Source organism: Phyllostomus discolor, chromosome 12 (genome assembly GCF_004126475.2).
Source record: "Phyllostomus discolor isolate MPI-MPIP mPhyDis1 chromosome 12, mPhyDis1.pri.v3, whole genome shotgun sequence".
Lineage (NCBI taxonomy): Eukaryota > Metazoa > Chordata > Mammalia > Chiroptera > Phyllostomidae > Phyllostomus > Phyllostomus discolor.
The window spans coordinates 63444944-63463013 of NC_040914.2; the positions used below are offsets into that span (position 1 = coordinate 63444944).

The following is an 18070-nucleotide window of genomic DNA, read 5'->3' on the forward strand; positions in this document are numbered from 1 at the left end:
GCAAAATTTTCACAGAGCAAGGGTGCTAAGAACGCTTTAGAGCACTCCGAAGATGACTGTAACATTAAAAGATGAGGGGCACTGTTGTCAGCCACTTTATACTCTGGTTCTTGGCAGGTATTTGTATACTATTCATGTGGTTTAAAGTAAGAGAAAATCAGGTGAGAACCAGTGGGATTTTAGTGGCCACATGTCCCCTTAGGGAGTGACTACCAGAGACTCAATCAATAGGCCCATAACTCACCGTCCTAAGCTATTAAACACTCCATCTCTGAGGACTTAATTATTAGGTGCTTGTGGATCACGTGTGATTTCAGGGCACTGGGTTAGTTGTCTTTCTAGAACCTGCCTCCACACTAAGTTCTCTGAGTCTTCTGGGATTGCCCCAGGACGCAGCACAGTGGCGCACTGGGAATGAAGGTTGTCATAGACAGGGACGATGGTGGTGCTCCACGGCGGTTCCTGCCTCAATGGAGCCTTAGGCCTCCATTTATGAGGTTCTCCTACACTGGTCACCTATTGTCAGCAGCTAAGATTTAAGTTGGGATCCTTGGTGATTTTCCCATATTAGGCTGTGGACAGCTGATCTGAGAAGGGGTCAGAATATTTATGGGTGTGATGATCTCATGTAGGAAAAATTTACTGCATTTTAATAATTTGCCACTTGAATGGTCATTGCTTATTGAATAGAGATGACAGTCAAAATGCCTAAAAAATATATTCCAAAATTTCTCGAACACTTCTTCTAAATTCCCCATAATTCAGGACAGCATTAATTTACATATTCTACAATACTGATCCATGTAAAATGTGAACCCACTCTAAAATTAGTAACCTTCAAACCAGTTCTGGAGAAATTGAGGATTCTGAGTCAGCAATTAAATATTGTTTAAAAGGCAGACCTATGATATGATACAGGTCTATCAGGAGTCAAAACTTTCTATATTTCCTTTTAGTCCTCTCTGCTCGTGTGTACCTGTGCTTAGTATGTACTCTTTGGGAGAGGGAAATAAAGCAGGAGGCTGTATGGGGAGATTTAGGTTGGGCATTTCCTTCATGGTCAGATTCTGTGTTTGTGAGACCTTGCTAGGTAGACAGTTCTAGATGCCATCATCCTTGAAACAAAGCCCTCTTTATTATTGGGCTTGATTTTTTTTTCCCCACAGAAACCTCAGAGGATTCTGGAAAGAACATCTTGCCTTCTGTGAGCACAGAGCACAGTGGAGATCTGAAACCCTCTCCTGCTGATCCAGGCTCTGTAAGAGAAGACTCGGGCTTCCTGTGCTGGAAGAAGGGGTGCAACCAGGTTTTCAAAACTTCCGCGGCTCTTCAGACTCACTTCAATGAGGTTCACACGAAGAGGCCTCAGCTCCCTGTGTCGGATCGCCACGTGTACAAGTACCGCTGTAATCAGTGCAGCCTGGCTTTCAAGACTGTTGAAAAGCTGCAGCTCCATTCTCAGTACCATGTGATCAGAGCTGCCACCATGTGCTGTCTTTGTCAGCGCAGTTTCCGAACTTTCCAGGCTCTGAAGAAACACCTTGAGACGAGCCACCTGGAGTTGAGTGAGGCCGACATTCAGCAGCTTTATGGTGGCCTTCTAGCCAATGGGGACCTCCTGGCAATGGGAGACCCCACCCTGGCTGAGGACCACACCATAATTGTTGAGGAAGACAAGGAGGAAGAGAGTGACTTGGAAGAGAAACAGAGCCCAACGGGCAGTGACTCTGGATCAGTACAAGAAGATTCGGGCTCAGAACCGAAGAGAGCTCTGCCTTTCAGAAAGGGCCCCAACTTCACCATGGAGAAATTTCTAGACCCTTCTCGCCCTTACAAGTGTACTGTCTGCAAGGAATCTTTCACTCAAAAGAACATCCTGTTAGTGCACTATAACTCTGTCTCCCACCTACATAAGTTAAAGAGAGCCCTTCAAGAATCAGCAAGTGGTCAGCCAGAACCTACCAGCAGTCCAGACAACAAACCTTTTAAGTGTAACACTTGTAATGTGGCCTACAGCCAGAGTTCCACTTTGGAGATCCACATGAGGTCTGTGTTGCATCAAACCAAGGCCCGGGCAGCTAAGCTGGAGGCTGCGAGTGGCAGTAGCAATGGGACTGGGAATAGCAGCAGTGTCTCTTTGAGCTCCTCCACCCCAAGTCCTGTGAGTACCAGTGGGAGTAACACCTTTACCACAACCAACCCAAGTAGTGCTGGCATTGCTCCAAGCTCCAGCTTACTTAGCCAAGTGTCCACTGAAAGTGTAGGGATGCAGCCCCTGGGGAATCCCATCGGTGCCAACATCACTTCCCCTTCAGAGCCCAAGGAGACCAATCGGAAGAAACTGGCAGATATGATTGCATCGAGGCAGCAACAACAGCAACAGCAGCAGCAGCAGCAACAAGCACAGACACTGGCCCAGGCCCAAGCTCAAGTTCAAGCTCACTTGCAACAGGAGCTACAACAGCAGGCTGCCCTGATCCAGTCTCAGCTGTTTAACCCCACCCTCCTCCCTCACTTCCCCATGACCACTGAGACCCTGCTACAGCTGCAGCAGCAGCAGCATCTCCTCTTCCCCTTCTACATCCCCAGCGCTGAATTCCAGCTCAACCCTGAGGTGAGCTTGCCGGTGACCAGCGGGGCGCTCACACTGACTGGGACAGGTCCGGGCCTGCTGGAAGATCTGAAGGCTCAGGTTCAGATCCCACAGCAGAGCCACCAGCAGATCCTGCAGCAGCAGCAAAGCCAGCTTTCTCTATCCCAGAGTCACTCTGCCCTCCTACAGCCAAGCCAGCACCCTGAAAAGAAAAATAAATTGGTCATCAAAGAAAAGGAAAAAGAAAGCCAGAGAGAGAGGGATGGTGCTGAAGGGGGAGAAGGCAATGCAGGACCAAAGGAGTCTATGCCAGATACCTTGAAGGGCAAAGAGAAGAAAGAGTTGGCACCAGGGGGTAGTTCTGAGCCTTCCATGCTTCCTCCACGCATCGCCTCAGATGCCAGAGGGAACGCCACCAAGGCCTTGCTGGAGAACTTTGGCTTTGAGCTGGTCATTCAGTACAACGAGAACAAGCAGAAGGTGCAGAAGAAGAATGGGAAGACAGAGCAGGGAGAAAATCTGGAAAAGCTCGAGTGTGACTCCTGTGGCAAGTTATTTTCCAACATCCTGATTTTAAAGAGTCATCAAGAACATGTTCATCAAAATTACTTTCCCTTTAAACAGCTGGAGAGGTTTGCCAAACAGTACAGAGAACACTACGATAAACTTTACCCGCTGAGGCCCCAAACCCCAGAGCCACCACCACCTCCCCCACCCCCTCCACCACCCCCACTTCCTGCAGCACCACCTCAGCCCGCATCCACGCCAGCCATCCCTGCATCGGCACCACCCATCACTTCACCTACAATTGCACCAGCCCAGCCATCCGTTCCACTCACTCAGCTCTCCATGCCCATGGAGCTGCCCATCTTCTCGCCACTGATGATGCAGACGATGCCGCTGCAGACCTTGCCCGCCCAACTACCCCCTCAGCTCGGACCCGTGGAGCCTCTGCCTGCAGACCTGGCCCAGCTGTACCAGCATCAGCTCAATCCAAGCCTGCTCCAGCAGCAGAACAAGAGGCCTCGCACCAGGATCACTGATGACCAGCTCCGAGTCCTGCGGCAGTATTTTGACATCAACAACTCCCCCAGTGAAGAGCAGATCAAAGAGATGGCCGACAAGTCTGGGTTGCCCCAGAAGGTGATCAAGCACTGGTTCAGGAACACTCTCTTTAAAGAGCGGCAGCGTAATAAGGACTCTCCTTACAACTTCAGCAATCCTCCTATCACCAGCCTGGAGGAGCTCAAGATTGACTCCCGGCCCCCTTCGCCGGAACCTCAGAAGCAGGAGTATTGGGGAAGCAAGAGGTCTTCAAGAACACGGTTTACTGACTACCAGCTGAGGGTTCTACAGGACTTCTTTGATGCCAATGCTTACCCAAAGGACGATGAATTTGAGCAACTCTCTAACTTACTGAACCTTCCAACCCGAGTCATAGTGGTATGGTTTCAAAATGCCCGACAGAAGGCCAGGAAAAACTATGAGAATCAGGGAGAGGGCAAAGATGGAGAGCGGCGTGAGCTTACAAATGATAGGTATATTCGAACAAGCAACTTGAACTACCAGTGCAAAAAATGTAGCCTGGTGTTTCAGCGCATCTTTGATCTCATCAAGCACCAGAAGAAGCTGTGTTACAAAGATGAGGATGAGGAGGGGCAGGATGACAGCCAAAACGAGGATTCCATGGATGCCATGGAAATCCTGACACCCACCAGCTCCTCCTGCAGTACCCCAATGCCCTCACAGGCTTACAGCGCCCCGGCACCATCAGCCAATACAGCTTCCTCTGCTTTTTTGCAGCTTACAGCAGAGGCTGACGAACTGGCCACCTTCAGCTCCAAAACAGAGGTGAATGATGAGAAACCAAAGCAGGCTGAACCTCCCAGTGCACAGCCAAACCAAACCCAAGACAAACAAGGACAACCAAAGGCAGAGCTGCAGCAGCAAGACCAGCCAGAGCAGAAGACAAATGCAGCCCAGCAAAAGCTCCCGCAGCTGACTTCCCCCCCTTCATTACCACAGCCTCCTCCACAAGCACCTCCCCCCCAGTGCCCCTTACCCCAGTCGAGCCCCAGTCCTTCGCAGCTCTCTCACCTGCCGCTTAAGCCCCTCCACACATCAACTCCTCAACAGTTAGCAAACCTACCTCCTCAGCTAATTCCCTACCAGTGTGACCAGTGTAAGTTAGCGTTTCCATCATTTGAGCACTGGCAGGAGCATCAGCAGCTTCACTTCCTGAGTGCACAGAACCAGTTCATCCACCCTCAGTTTTTAGACAGGTCACTGGATATGCCTTTCATGCTGTTTGACCCTAGTAACCCTCTCCTGGCGAGCCAGCTGCTCTCTGGGGCCATACCTCAGATTCCAGCAAGCTCGGCCACCTCTCCTTCAACTCCGACCTCCACAATGAACACTCTGAAGAGGAAGCTGGAGGAAAAGGCCAGTGCAAGCCCTGGTGAAAATGACAGCGGGACAGGAGGAGAAGAACCTCAAAGAGACAAGCGTTTAAGGACAACTATTACACCAGAACAGCTAGAAATTCTCTACCAAAAGTATCTCTTGGACTCCAATCCAACTCGAAAGATGTTGGACCACATTGCGCATGAGGTAGGCTTGAAGAAACGTGTGGTACAAGTCTGGTTTCAGAACACACGCGCCCGGGAAAGGAAAGGACAGTTCCGGGCTGTGGGTCCAGCCCAGGCTCATAGGAGATGCCCTTTTTGCAGAGCCCTCTTCAAAGCCAAGACTGCCCTCGAGGCTCATATCCGGTCCCGTCATTGGCATGAGGCCAAGAGAGCTGGCTACAACCTAACTCTATCTGCAATGCTCTTAGACTGTGATGGGGGACTCCAGATGAAAGGAGACATTTTTGATGGAACGAGCTTTTCCCACCTCCCCCCAAGCAGTAGTGATGGCCAAGGTGTTCCCCTCTCACCTGTGAGTAAAACCATGGAGTTGTCTCCCAGAACTCTTCTTAGCCCTTCTTCCATTAAGGTAGAAGGGATTGAAGATTTTGAAAGCCCCTCTATGTCCGCAGTTAATCTAAACTTTGACCAAACTAAGCTGGACAACGACGACTGTTCCTCTGTCAACACGGCAATCACAGATACCACTACTGGAGACGAGGGCAACGCAGATAATGACAGTGCAACAGGAATAGCAACTGAAACCAAATCCTCTTCTGCGCCCAATGACGGGTTGACCAAAGCAGCCATGATGGCAATGTCCGAGTATGAAGATCGGTTGTCGTCAGGTCTGGTCAGCCCAGCCCCGAGCTTTTACAGCAAGGAATATGACAATGAAGGTACTGTGGACTACAGTGAAACCTCAAGCCTTGCAGACCCCTGCTCCCCAAGTCCTGGTGCAAGTGGGTCAGCAGGCAAATCTGGAGACAGCGGGGATCGGCCCGGGCAGAAACGTTTTCGCACTCAAATGACCAATCTGCAGCTGAAGGTCCTCAAGTCATGCTTTAATGACTACAGGACACCCACCATGCTGGAGTGTGAGGTCCTAGGCAATGACATTGGACTGCCAAAGAGAGTTGTTCAGGTCTGGTTCCAGAATGCCCGGGCAAAAGAAAAGAAGTCTAAGTTAAGCATGGCCAAGCATTTTGGTATAAACCAAACAAGTTACGAGGGACCCAAAACAGAGTGCACTTTGTGTGGCATCAAGTACAGCGCTCGGCTGTCTGTACGTGACCATATCTTTTCCCAACAGCATATCTCCAAAGTTAAAGACACCATTGGAAGCCAGTTGGACAAGGAGAAAGAATACTTTGACCCAGCCACTGTACGTCAGTTGATGGCTCAACAAGAGTTGGACCGGATTAAAAAGGCCAATGAGGTCCTTGGACTGGCAGCTCAGCAGCAAGGGATGTTTGACAACGCCCCTCTTCAAGCTCTTAACCTTCCTACAGCATATCCGGCACTCCAGGGCATTCCTCCAGTGTTGCTCCCTGGCCTCAACAGCCCCTCCTTGCCGGGCTTTACTCCATCCAACACAGGTGGGTTCTGCTCTGGGTGATTGTCAGCATTAAATAGCTGCCTCGGTTAGCACTTTATTCTGTGGCTACCACCCATACGCTCTGAGTGTTGGGGCAAAACTTCATGTGCCTTCCACTGAGTCTCTCTATCTAGGGGTACATGGTTCTTTGGTTTCATGGTTCAGGGATGGCATCTCATGGTTGAATTGGTCTCCTTTGAAACCATCCTTGTGCCCTGTGTTCAACAGCACAACCAGGGTGTGAGCTATAGGAAAGAACTTTTGACAGTCTTGCCATATTAGACCCTGAGGTATTTTTTCAAGGAAGAAGCTTCTATCATAAACCCTTCCATTCAGTGCTTTTGGAAATCCTGATCTCTTCTAGATATTTGTTGAAAATATCAGACATTTGAATATCTAACTACTTCTGGATTGCTCCCTATGGAAACTTATCCAAGAGAAATTTAAACCAACTGTTTGCCCTTACCTGTGGTCCCTGCTCCCCTTTTTAGCACACTACTCTGGCAGAAGAATTGCTCTCAGGTGCCTACTAACTACTGGGATTCTCTTCTAGCCAGAACAATAGTGGCTGTGTTCATAATGTCAGTACTCAAATGTACTGACCAGGAGTCTTATATTGAGCAATGTGGTTTTGAATTTTGACATATTTGTGTTAGTACCCCCAGACAAAAAACGTTAATGGTAATTTTTAGGGGTATTTAATCACTGCATCATTTCCTTCTGCCTGTTGCTCTTTCTTCCCTCCCCTCTATTCAAAGTCATATACTTGGTACTCTTACTATTTTTCCTCTTACTGAGGAGTTTCACAGTTCTTCCTGTGTACCTCTCTTGTTTCTCTGTCCTCACCCATCTTCCCTGGATCCACTTCTTTCTTAAATTGGACCTTCACCCCCACAACCCTATGAGACTTAGGCACAAGTCAGCAAGTTCACCCCAGGGCCTACATGGACCAGTGCACATTCACCAAAGGAGAGCCCTCCAAAGTGCTTCCTTGCCTGAAGAACATGTCCCTGTTTCTGGGGGTGAAGTACTCCTGCTACTTCACAGAGCAGTCCTGGTTGAGTTAAATGCAAGTTTTACAATTTTGGCAGTGTTTTATAGACCATGAGGCCACCTTATTCCTGGTCCCAGTTTCTTATCCAAAGAAAAGAACAAGAAAGGAAAGCATTAAGATGTAGAAGTCATTGCTTATGTGTGTTGGCAAGCTAATGTCACAGACTGATGCTCAAGCCAGCTAGACATAAGCCAAGAAACAAGCTGCAGAAAGTGGTGAGACACCGAATTACCCTTGCAACCCAGGACCTAGGCAGAGGGGCTTGGGAAGGCCCAACATTTCATAACAATGTGGAAAAAAAAAACAAACTAGAATCAGAATGTCTGATCTATTCCCCTTGTTTTACAGATGAGAAAACTGAGGCCCAGAGAGGTCAAGACCGTTCAGCAAGCTAGAGTAGGAGCCAGAGCTCCCGCCCAGGCCTCCGGGCTCCCAGTGCTATGTACTCCTTCCACAACACCCAGTATGAGCCAGTCAGTCAACAGGTATCTGTTTAGTGCTACTCAGGTTCAGACCACTTAGAGTGGACTCAAGATAGAAAGATATGCTCTTAATAATTGAAGGCAGTCAGGCATACCCCAGTTACCATCTTTGGGCTGTACTGAAGCTCACGGGAGCACTAGATCTGGAATGGAAGAGAATAAACTTGTGTCTAATATGTCAGACCCAATGGTAAGCTCTTCCCATGTGACCATGTAACTCCCTACAGTAATTTACTATGGAAAGCTGAAGTTCCAAGCAGTCAGCAAACGGGCCAAAGGTCACATGGCAGATGTGTGTCTGTCATAACCATATGGTGTCAGTCTGACTCCAGAGGTGTATGCCTAGGTCTCAGGGGATGAAGTGCCTTGTTTGGTTTTGACTTTACAGATGAGAAAGCCAAGGCCAAAGAGTTATCATGAGAATATATGTATTCAATGTGGGTAGTGCGGAGCTTGGTAAATAGCATGAGTTCAGTAAACCTTTGTTAAAATTTTGAATCTTTTATGTAGACTGTTAGTTCACGATACAGAAAGTCAGTTTAAAGCCTTCAGTCCTGGATCTTTCTCCTGAAAGCCTGATGTCATAAAGATGTGGAAATGTCTGGATATTCCTTCCTTGTCTTTCTGTTTCAGCATCGTTTATACCAGTTTAACCAATGAGCCTTTGCTGGGTTTTTCTGACTCAGGCTTATCATCTGGTTTCAGCTCCTTATGTGCCTTGAGGAAATTGGATGTTTTATTCTCAATGGTCCCTTTCTCCTCTTTTGGAAGAGTACATCAATGATGCTGTGTAATGCCGAGGGAAGCATCCTCCTTGGCTATACAAACATTAGTGGATGTTTTCCTGGGATTGGCAACTTGAGACACCCTGTTCTCATCATACGAAATTTCACTATTTTTAAATGCATTGTGATAGCCCAGTAAACAATGTTCCACTGTAGCCTTAAGTCAACAGTGTCTTCATCCGCTTTTGGGCTTCAGAGTGTTTTCTCATAAGGAGTGTCACGTAATGGAACCCCCTACCACAGCTTTCTGGCAGAAGGTGATCCAAATAATGGCGAGGGGCCATAGGATGTTTGATTTTACATGTTGGTGCTCTCTGAAGTGAAGGAGATGCACACTGTTCTAGTTTATTGGGTGTGGCAGATGTAAAGATGATCTGAAGGCTGCTACCTATGAATTCTTCTCTCAGCATTTCATCACCCAGCACATCCTGTTCCCCCCCTCCCCACCCCTGCACCATAATGTTGTCCTCCTTCCCCACCATCTTGCTAGTCTTTACAAACCTGTAGTTTGGTGTACAGGTTTGCCTCAATATCTGAGAGTAAAATGTTCCCATGAAACCTTTTATAAGCCAAAATGGTGTGAAGTGAAGAAGCAATCACCTTAGGACACATCTTGCTAATGAACGCACAAAGTAAATGAAGATAAAGCACAGATGCTCACAGAAACAGTTCATGGCTATGGCAGCGTAATGCTGACATTGCTGAGTGTAGCTCCTGGGGAAGGAGCTTGGCAGTGTTACTCTTGCTGCTCGGGGTGCATGCTGCCTCTGTAGTGGCTCACTGTAAAAGAAAAGCTGAATGCTATTTTCACATTTTGCCTTTTCTTGTAAAAGTGTGAAAATCCTCTCCGGATTTCTTTCATTTAGCAAAAACGGGTATTAATGTAGATCTTTAATAAAAGCAAAATGGCATGAAGTTGAACTTTTGAAAAGCACCTGTACCCACAGCAGCATCATTTCCATGACCCTAGAACAAAAGACTCGGCTCGGAAGAGTATGGGTTGGGGAAGACTGATCAGACTCTGGGCTGGGTGGAAGTTTTACAGGTAGTGGTCGATTAGGCCTGCATGTGATTGAGGATGGGGCTGTACCCCGTGTGGGCCTAGGGACATGGTCCAAGACCTTTGCCACACATAAGCAGTGATTCCTGATGCAGGTTGTGATGTCTTTGTAATTAATGGTGACAGCACTTTGGGCTGTTCTATTTCTGACGTGTTTTTCTCCTCTTCCTATGGCTGGTTTCTCAGCCCTCCATGGCCCTAGGACTGAATGTCATCCGAACAGGCGCAAGAAGAGAAAATGTTCATTTCTCTAGCAGACTCCAGAATCCTGTTCCTAGATGGTTGTCAAAGATTTTGTTAAAGCAGATTAGCTGAGCCAAGGCATCTGAATAGTTTCCCCTGAATGGATTGTTTTTATTTCTTCCCATTCCTCCTCCTCTCTCTACCCTCTTAACATGTCCATTTGGCTGCAGCAATGGAAGTCAGTGTATATAGCCTGTGTTTTGTTCACATGGTCTTGGTGCTTGGCCAGGTTCCTTGCTTTCCTTCATTCTCTTCTGCTGTTGCCTCTCTCCTCCAGACAACTTCTGGTGGGATCTCTTGGCTGTAGTATTTCTGTGAAGCTTTGATGAAGGCCTTCCATACCAGCTAGTTTGGGGGCCTCCAGACTAATTGCCTTGGGCAGAAAGAATGGTATCTAGAAGCTTGGCAAAGAAGATATGAACTAGTGGGGTGGGTGTGACATTGGGCAGGAAGGTGTTTGGTTGAAAGTGGAGGTATGGGAGCTGACCCAGGACGGGGTCTAGATTAGAATATGAGGCTCTCCAAACCTGAGCCTGGTCGACACCTGTGTTGAAAACATCAGTTTTGAGAGGATCCTTCAAGTCTAACCCTTGAAACCTCAGTCTTGGTGCTGGTGACACAGGTCAAACATCTTGAGCTAAAACCTTATCACCCAGACTGACACATGATTTCTCTGTCTTCATTCTTTTCAGCTTTAACGTCTCCAAAACCGAACTTGATGGGTCTGCCCAGCACAACAGTTCCTTCCCCTGGCCTCCCCACATCTGGATTACCAAATAAACCGTCCTCAGCGTCGCTGAGCTCCCCGACCCCAGCACAAGCCACCATGGCGATGGCCCCTCAGCAACCCCCACAAACCCAGCAGCAGCAGCCACAGGTGCAGCCGCCGCCAGCAGCCCAGCCGCCACCTGCGCCACAGCTCCCGCCACAACAGCAGCAGCAGCAACGCAAGGACAAAGACAGCGAGAAGGTAAAGGAGAAGGAAAAGGCACACAAAGGGAAAGGGGAAGCCCTACCTGTCCCCAAGAAGGAGAAAGGAGAGGCCCCCACAGCGACCGCAGCCACACTCTCTGCCCCGCTGCCCACCATGGAGTATGCAGTGGACCCTGCACAACTGCAGGCCCTGCAGGCAGCCTTGACTTCGGACCCCACATCGTTGCTCACGAGCCAATTCCTTCCTTACTTTGTACCAGGCTTCTCTCCTTATTATGCCCCCCAGATCCCTGGCGCCCTGCAGAGTGGGTACATACAGCCTATGTATGGCATGGAAGGCCTGTTCCCCTACAGCCCTGCGCTGTCACAGGCCTTGATGGGGCTGTCCCCGGGCTCCCTACTGCAGCAGTACCAGCAATACCAGCAGAGTCTGCAGGAGGCGATCCAGCAGCAGCAGCAGCAGCGGCAAATACAACAGCAACAGCAGCAGCAGCAGCAAAAAGTGCAGCAGCAGCAGCAGCCCAAAGCAAGCCAAACCCCAGTCCCCCCTGGGGCTGCTTCCCCAGACAAAGACCCTGCCAAAGAATCCCCCAAACCAGAAGAGCAGAAAAATGCACCCCGTGAGGTGTCCCCCCTCCTGCCGAAACCCCCCGAAGAGCCAGAAGCAGAAAGCAAAAGTGTGGACTCCCTCTACGACCCCTTCATTGTTCCAAAGGTGCAGTACAAGTTGGTCTGCCGCAAGTGCCAGGCGGGCTTCGGTGACGAGGAGGCGGCGAGGAGCCACCTGAAGTCCCTCTGCTTCTTCGGCCAGTCTGTGGTGAACCTGCAAGAGATGGTGCTTCACGTCCCCACGGGCGGCGGCAGTGGCGGCGGCAGCGGCGGTGGCGGCAGTGGCGGCGGCTCGTACCACTGCCTGGCGTGCGAGAGCGCGCTCTGTGGGGAGGAAGCTCTGAGTCAACATCTCGAGTCGGCCTTGCACAAACACAGAACAATCACGAGAGCAGCAAGAAACGCCAAAGAGCACCCTAGTTTATTACCTCACTCTGCCTGCTTCCCCGATCCTAGCACCGCATCTACCTCGCAGTCTGCCGCTCACTCAAACGACAGCCCCCCTCCCCCGTCGGCCGCCGCCCCCTCCTCGTCCTCGTCCTCCGCTTCCCCCCACGCCTCCAGGAAGTCTTGGCCGCAAGTGGTCTCCCGGGCTTCGGCCGCGAAGCCCCCTTCTTTTCCTCCTCTCTCCTCATCTTCAACGGTTACCTCAAGTTCATGCAGCACCTCAGGGGTTCAGCCCTCGATGCCAACAGACGACTATTCGGAGGAGTCTGACACGGATCTCAGCCAAAAGTCCGACGGACCGGCGAGCCCGGTGGAGGGTCCCAAAGACCCCAGCTGCCCCAAGGACAGTGGTCTGACCAGTGTAGGAACGGACACCTTCAGATTGTAAGCTTTGAAGATGAACAATACAAATGAATTTAAATAAAAAATTAATAACAAACCAATTTCAAAAACAGACTAACTGCAATTCCAAAGCTTCTAACCAAAAAAAGGAAAAAAAAAAGAAAAAAAAGGAAAAAAAAAGAAAAAGCGTGGGTTGTTTTCCCATATACCTATCTATGCCGGTGATTTTACATTCTTGTCTTTTTTCTTTTAATATATTAAAAAAAAAACCCACCCCAAACCCTGTTACATTGTGTCCTTTTGAAGGTACTATTGGTCTGGGAAACAGAAGTCCACAGGGCCTCCCTAACGTCTTCGGAGCTTAAACCCCTTGTATATTTGCCCCTTTTCAATAAACGCCCCACGTTGATAGCACAGAGGAGCCCGGCATGCACTGTATGGGAAAGCAGTCCACCTTGTTCCAGTTTTAAATTTCTTGCTATCTTAGCATTCAGATACCAATGGCTTGCTAAAAGAAAAAAAGAAATGTAATGTCTTTTTATTCTCAGGTCAATCGCTCACACTTTGTTCTGTTTTCAGAATCATTGTTTTAAATATTTTTTCGTTGTTTTCTTTGTTTTTGTTCCAGAAAAAATTTTTGTTTCTTAATTTAAAAACGGGCAGAAAGTATTCGAGAAAAACAATGTGAACTGCTTTAGCTTTCTGGGGATTTTAAGGATAGCTTTTCTGCTGAAGCCAATTTCAAGGTGAAAAGTTAAGCACTCCCACTTTCAGAAAAAAAAAAACCCACACACAAAGAGTGTTGAGGACTTGTAGCTTAAAAAAATAAGTTTTAAAAACTGACTTTCTGTATTTATGATAGATATGACCATTTTTGGTGTTGAGTAGATTGTTGCATTGGAAATGAACTGAAGCAGTATGGTAGATTTAAAAGGAAAAAAAAACCTTTTGTGTACATTTAGCTTTTTGTATGGTCCAGCTGACAGCTCCTCATTTGATGTTGTCTTGTTCATTCCTAGCAGATAGATTGCAATCCGTTGATTCGCCTAAACTTTTCTCCCCTTTGTCCCTTAATTCCACTTTCTCTTTCCTCCTCCCACCTCCCATCCTATAATCTCCCACTTAAGGTAGCTGCCTTCATTTCTTAGGGGGTAGCTGCAGAATTATTTTATAAAACTAAAGAAAGAATTTCAAAGGGTTCTAGGGGTCATTAGGATCCTCACAGATTATTTTTGGTTGGGGAGTTGAAACTTTTTAAAGACATATAATTCTAGTTACCTGTGTCTGTTAGCCTTGTGTGTTTATTTTTAATTTATCCTTCCTTTGGCTTTTCTTTTCACCCCTTTTTAACCTCCTTGTTTGGTAGATGCTTCAAATATTCTTTTCCTAAGCTAAAACATTTGTTTCGATTTGTGTAATTGGACTGTGTGCTTTTCTTTTCTAAAAAAGTTTTTGGTTAGGGGTTTGGTTTTTGTTTTGTTTTCTTTCCTCTCAGAAAAAGAAATTTCATGCTTTAAATAAAATCCAAAGACACACCCTTTCACTGCTGATGCAGAAAAAAAGGGAAAGGGTTCTTGTTACTTGAGAATTTGTTTCTGATTTAAACAAACAAGACTTAGTTTAATAAAAGAAAGAGTAAAACAAAAGATTCCCAGGTTGTTATGTGCTTCTTCTGTAAGCAGAGAGGCAGTTGTTGATGACAATTCCATATACCAAAAGACACATTTTTTACTTCAAAGTTTTGTCCTTGTGTTAGGCAGTCTGAGTGGCGAGTGATCCAGAGCGCAGCCAACAAAGAAGCAGATAGCAATGTACCGAGAGCGAAAAAAGAAAGAGGCACTTGTGTTTATGTTAATATCCGTATTCCTGTAACACACAACACAACGGCACCATACACCCTTTCTCATCTAAAAAAAAAAAATGGTCTGAACTTTGAAAAGAAAACTTTGTGCTGCTATAATGTAGATTTTGGAGACAAATAGATGCTTTGCTGTTTCACTTTCATAGCCAAACATCAACAGAAACAATCTCCCCATGCCCGGAATGTGTGAAATCCTTCTCCCCTTCATTCTCTTCCTTAGGTTTCAAAAGGGAACTTTGAAGACTGTGAATGCAGGTTCCATTGGTCACCTTTCGGGCTTCTTTCCCCACTGCTGAAGCCACTCATCAACTTTGCAAAAGACTGGAGCATTCCAAGATCTGAAAATGGATTTCTTTTTTTTCTCTCTCTCTTTTCTTTTTTAGCCGGGACTATTTTATTTTTATGAATTTGTTTTTAGTTTAATGAAAGAGTAGGTCCTGAACTGTTGTATATATTTCTAACTAGGCTGATGCACAGTGCAAATTCCTTTTTTAATTTTTTAAGTAGAAATACTAAAGAATACCATCTATCTATTCATACCAGTATCCAGTTGTAGCATAAGGTGTCAAAAACAAGTACACAAAACATTTGCTGTTTTAACAAACTTTTCTTTTAACAAGAAGTCTTGTATTTCTCCCTGTGTTTGAGATGAACATTTTTAAATTTTAAAGTTGTACAGTTTTTTTTGTTTTCCATTATTTTATCTTGTTTGTAACTCTATGAAATATATATATATTTTTTGCCATTTAACTGTTGTATGTTACTCTGTGTCTGTATCATATAGAAGAAAATTGTTTGTTTTTGGTTCTTTATGTGATACCAATTAACAATTTAACACTAGCTTTACCTGTCAAATTCTGGTAGGTCTTTTCTGTAAACATTTTTTAAAGAAAGATATTGCTTGGTAATAGTGCAATTTCTATCCCTTTCCTGCCCCCCTCAACTTTAAGTTCATTTCCTTGTAACGTTGCCACCCCTCCCCAATGGTTTTTTTCCTTTTTTCACTCTCTGTTTTGAGCTACTATGCCATCCTCCCTCTGTGAGACAGAGTGACTGTCAGTGTTTTGTTATGCCATGCCTTGACCTGTGGGTGTATTTGGCAGCAGCAAGGTGGTTGGTTGGGTAGATAGGCTAAGCATGCTTCCACCACCAAGTGTTCCTCAGAGGGGGTTGTGTGGTTGTTTCAACCTGGAGTTGGTTGCACACTTAATGCTTTCCTCTACAACTCTACTGCCCACATATATGTTCATTCAAAAAAGAAAAAATAATTCTCAGCATTAACCCAGAAGTAGCAAAGCAGTCAGCAATGGTGAAAATTAGAAGTCAAACAGGAGCTTAAGATGTTTGTGGGCTAATATCCACCCTGGCTGTGACCGGTATCATTTACAAAGCATGAGTTAGTTCACTACAATGCTCAACTGTTTAGACCGGTCTCCTTCAGAGAGTTTACTCCTGTCTGCTGCATGGTAGGTAGCTGAATAGGCTATCTCAGCTCACTTTTTAAATTAATTCTTCACGTCCATTCACACTTCATGTTTTGGTTGGTGGGTTTTTTTGTTTTTTTCAAGTACTCCACAGTGTGGGTTGGTGATAGACATCAGTCAGTCTCATTGCACCATTGACCCACAGGATGGGAGTTGTTTCATCCATTGTTCCTCCATCCTTCCAAAAAGAAACTTAAGAAGAAAACACACACACACAAACGGAAAAGTTTAGGAAGGTTTTTTTTAAAATTAAATGCTATTTAAAGAGATGAATGTGGCCAAAGTTTTACAGGATTGAAAGCAAAAGTAAAACAGACGGCATGCGTTTAACCCTGAGTTTATCAGGCATGGCAGGAAGTTGCAGGAGAGAGAGGCAGTGACCCAAGCCAGTGCACTTGATGTTCATGGACATATATTTTTTTTAAATAATAAATTAAATTAAAACATTTTAAATAGAAGCATAAATTGAACTGGTTGGTTGTTGGCGCTGAGATACTGCCCACTGTGAAACAAAGCTTTGACTAGATTTTTTGTTTGTTTACTTTCTTTGGGGGGGAGGGGGGCAAGTTTGGGTAGGAAAGAAAGCATAAATGAACGTGACCCTGAGGTGAAGAGGTATATGAACAGCCTTTGCAATGTACAAAAAAACAAACAAAAAAAAAAACAAAAAAAATAGAGCAAGTGAAACCAAAAATGATGTTCTTGGTGTTTTTCTATAATGTAGTCTTGTTAGCTTTTTTGTTACTGTAAACAATGCTGATCTCGAACTGTACCAAAATACATGGAGACTAACAAACAGAACCACATGGAACTTTCAAACTGAAAAAAAATTTGTCACAAAAACTTTGTTGTCATAGTTAAGTTGATTGTAGATGGTAATTGAATATACTCCTTTGAAAATATTTCATCAAGTATGTTTCCTGCTCATTGTGATACATTAAAAAAATATGAGCAAAAGTTCTTGTCTCTGTCAGCAGATTTTGTGTTTGTGCATGTGTGATAAAGAGAGAGGCTGATGAACAACGAAGTGTAAATTTGAACAGTATTGAGGTTGGGGATACAGGGATACTTATTCCAAGGTACATAAACTCCTGGGAAATGGGGCTTTGTATTCCTACTTGTCTGGCACTCATTCAAGTATCAGAGGTTTGGGACATGAAGCTGACTAGCTTATTTTGTTGAGAAGAGTAAGTCTGACAGCTTAGATAATATTTGGCCCCAGAGAGCCCTAATAGCACTTACATTTTTATTTTTTTAAGATTTTTAAATTTTATTTTTAGAGGGGAAAGAGTAGGGAGAGAAACGGCAATGTGCGGTTGCCTTTCACACACCCCCTACTGGGGACCTGGCCTGCAACCCATGCATGTGTTCTGACTGGGAATCAAACCAACAATTCTGGTTCTCAGTCTGGCACTCAATGCACTGAGCCACACCAGCCAGGGCTATCACTTACATTTTTAATTCAAGAATGTTAGACACTTGACGCAACTCTAAGCAAAAATTTTGCTGATGGCCAGGAGAGAGGTAAGTTCAACTTCTCTGAAATGGGAAGTGGATCCCGTGTTTATGACAGGAAGATAAAAAAGGTAAGTTGAATTAAGTGGATTATTGATTACATTTACCTTTCCTAGAAAAAGACTTTCCTAACTCCCTGTTAGAGCAGAATTTGAGAGAACAGTTCGTAAAATAGTAGCAGCATTAGTAATTCCTACATACAAGAGAACACTGTCCTCTTATGCCTGAAAATCATTAATAAGGAGTACAAGATCAGGCCCAAAGGCCTTCCATTCATCTCTAATTTATAGCCACAGCTAATAAATAATTTATAAATTTTGCAGCTGGGCTTGGATGGCATCACAGGCTGTCCTTGCAAGGTCTGCAGCATCTGCCCTGGACCAGTAGGGTTCTTCTCTACCCCAGGAGTTGCGCTATGCAACTCTTGTGTTGGACAGACAGCCATTGTCAACCAAGTCCTTTTCCAGCAGGCGTTGCAGAAGCGGTGATCTTATTAACACAAAATCGCAAACAATTCTACAATCGGCATAGGCATTATAAGTACTCAGAAAGAAAGAATTTGCTCCCTTGCCAGTGCTGAAGTCTCTATGCCAAACAAGTAGTGTCACTGTCCCTCATGAAACCGTGATCTCTCCCCAGGCGTTGCACCTTTCCTTT

General features: G+C 45.8%; 1 protein-coding gene across 1 annotated transcript in view; it reads left to right on the plus strand.

Annotated features, from left to right (window-relative positions):
- Nucleotides 1–16855, plus strand: part of ZFHX3 (zinc finger homeobox 3) — a 242686-nt gene extending 225831 nt beyond the window's left edge. Inside the window, exons 9-10 of the mRNA XM_036012117.1 lie at nt 1167–6599; nt 10915–16855. Of these exons, the coding sequence (XP_035868010.1) occupies nt 1167–6599; nt 10915–12599 (7118 nt within the window). The 3' untranslated portion in view covers nt 12600–16855. The remainder of the gene's footprint in view (nt 1–1166; nt 6600–10914) is intronic.
- The last annotated feature ends 1215 nt before the right edge of the window (nt 16856–18070 follow it).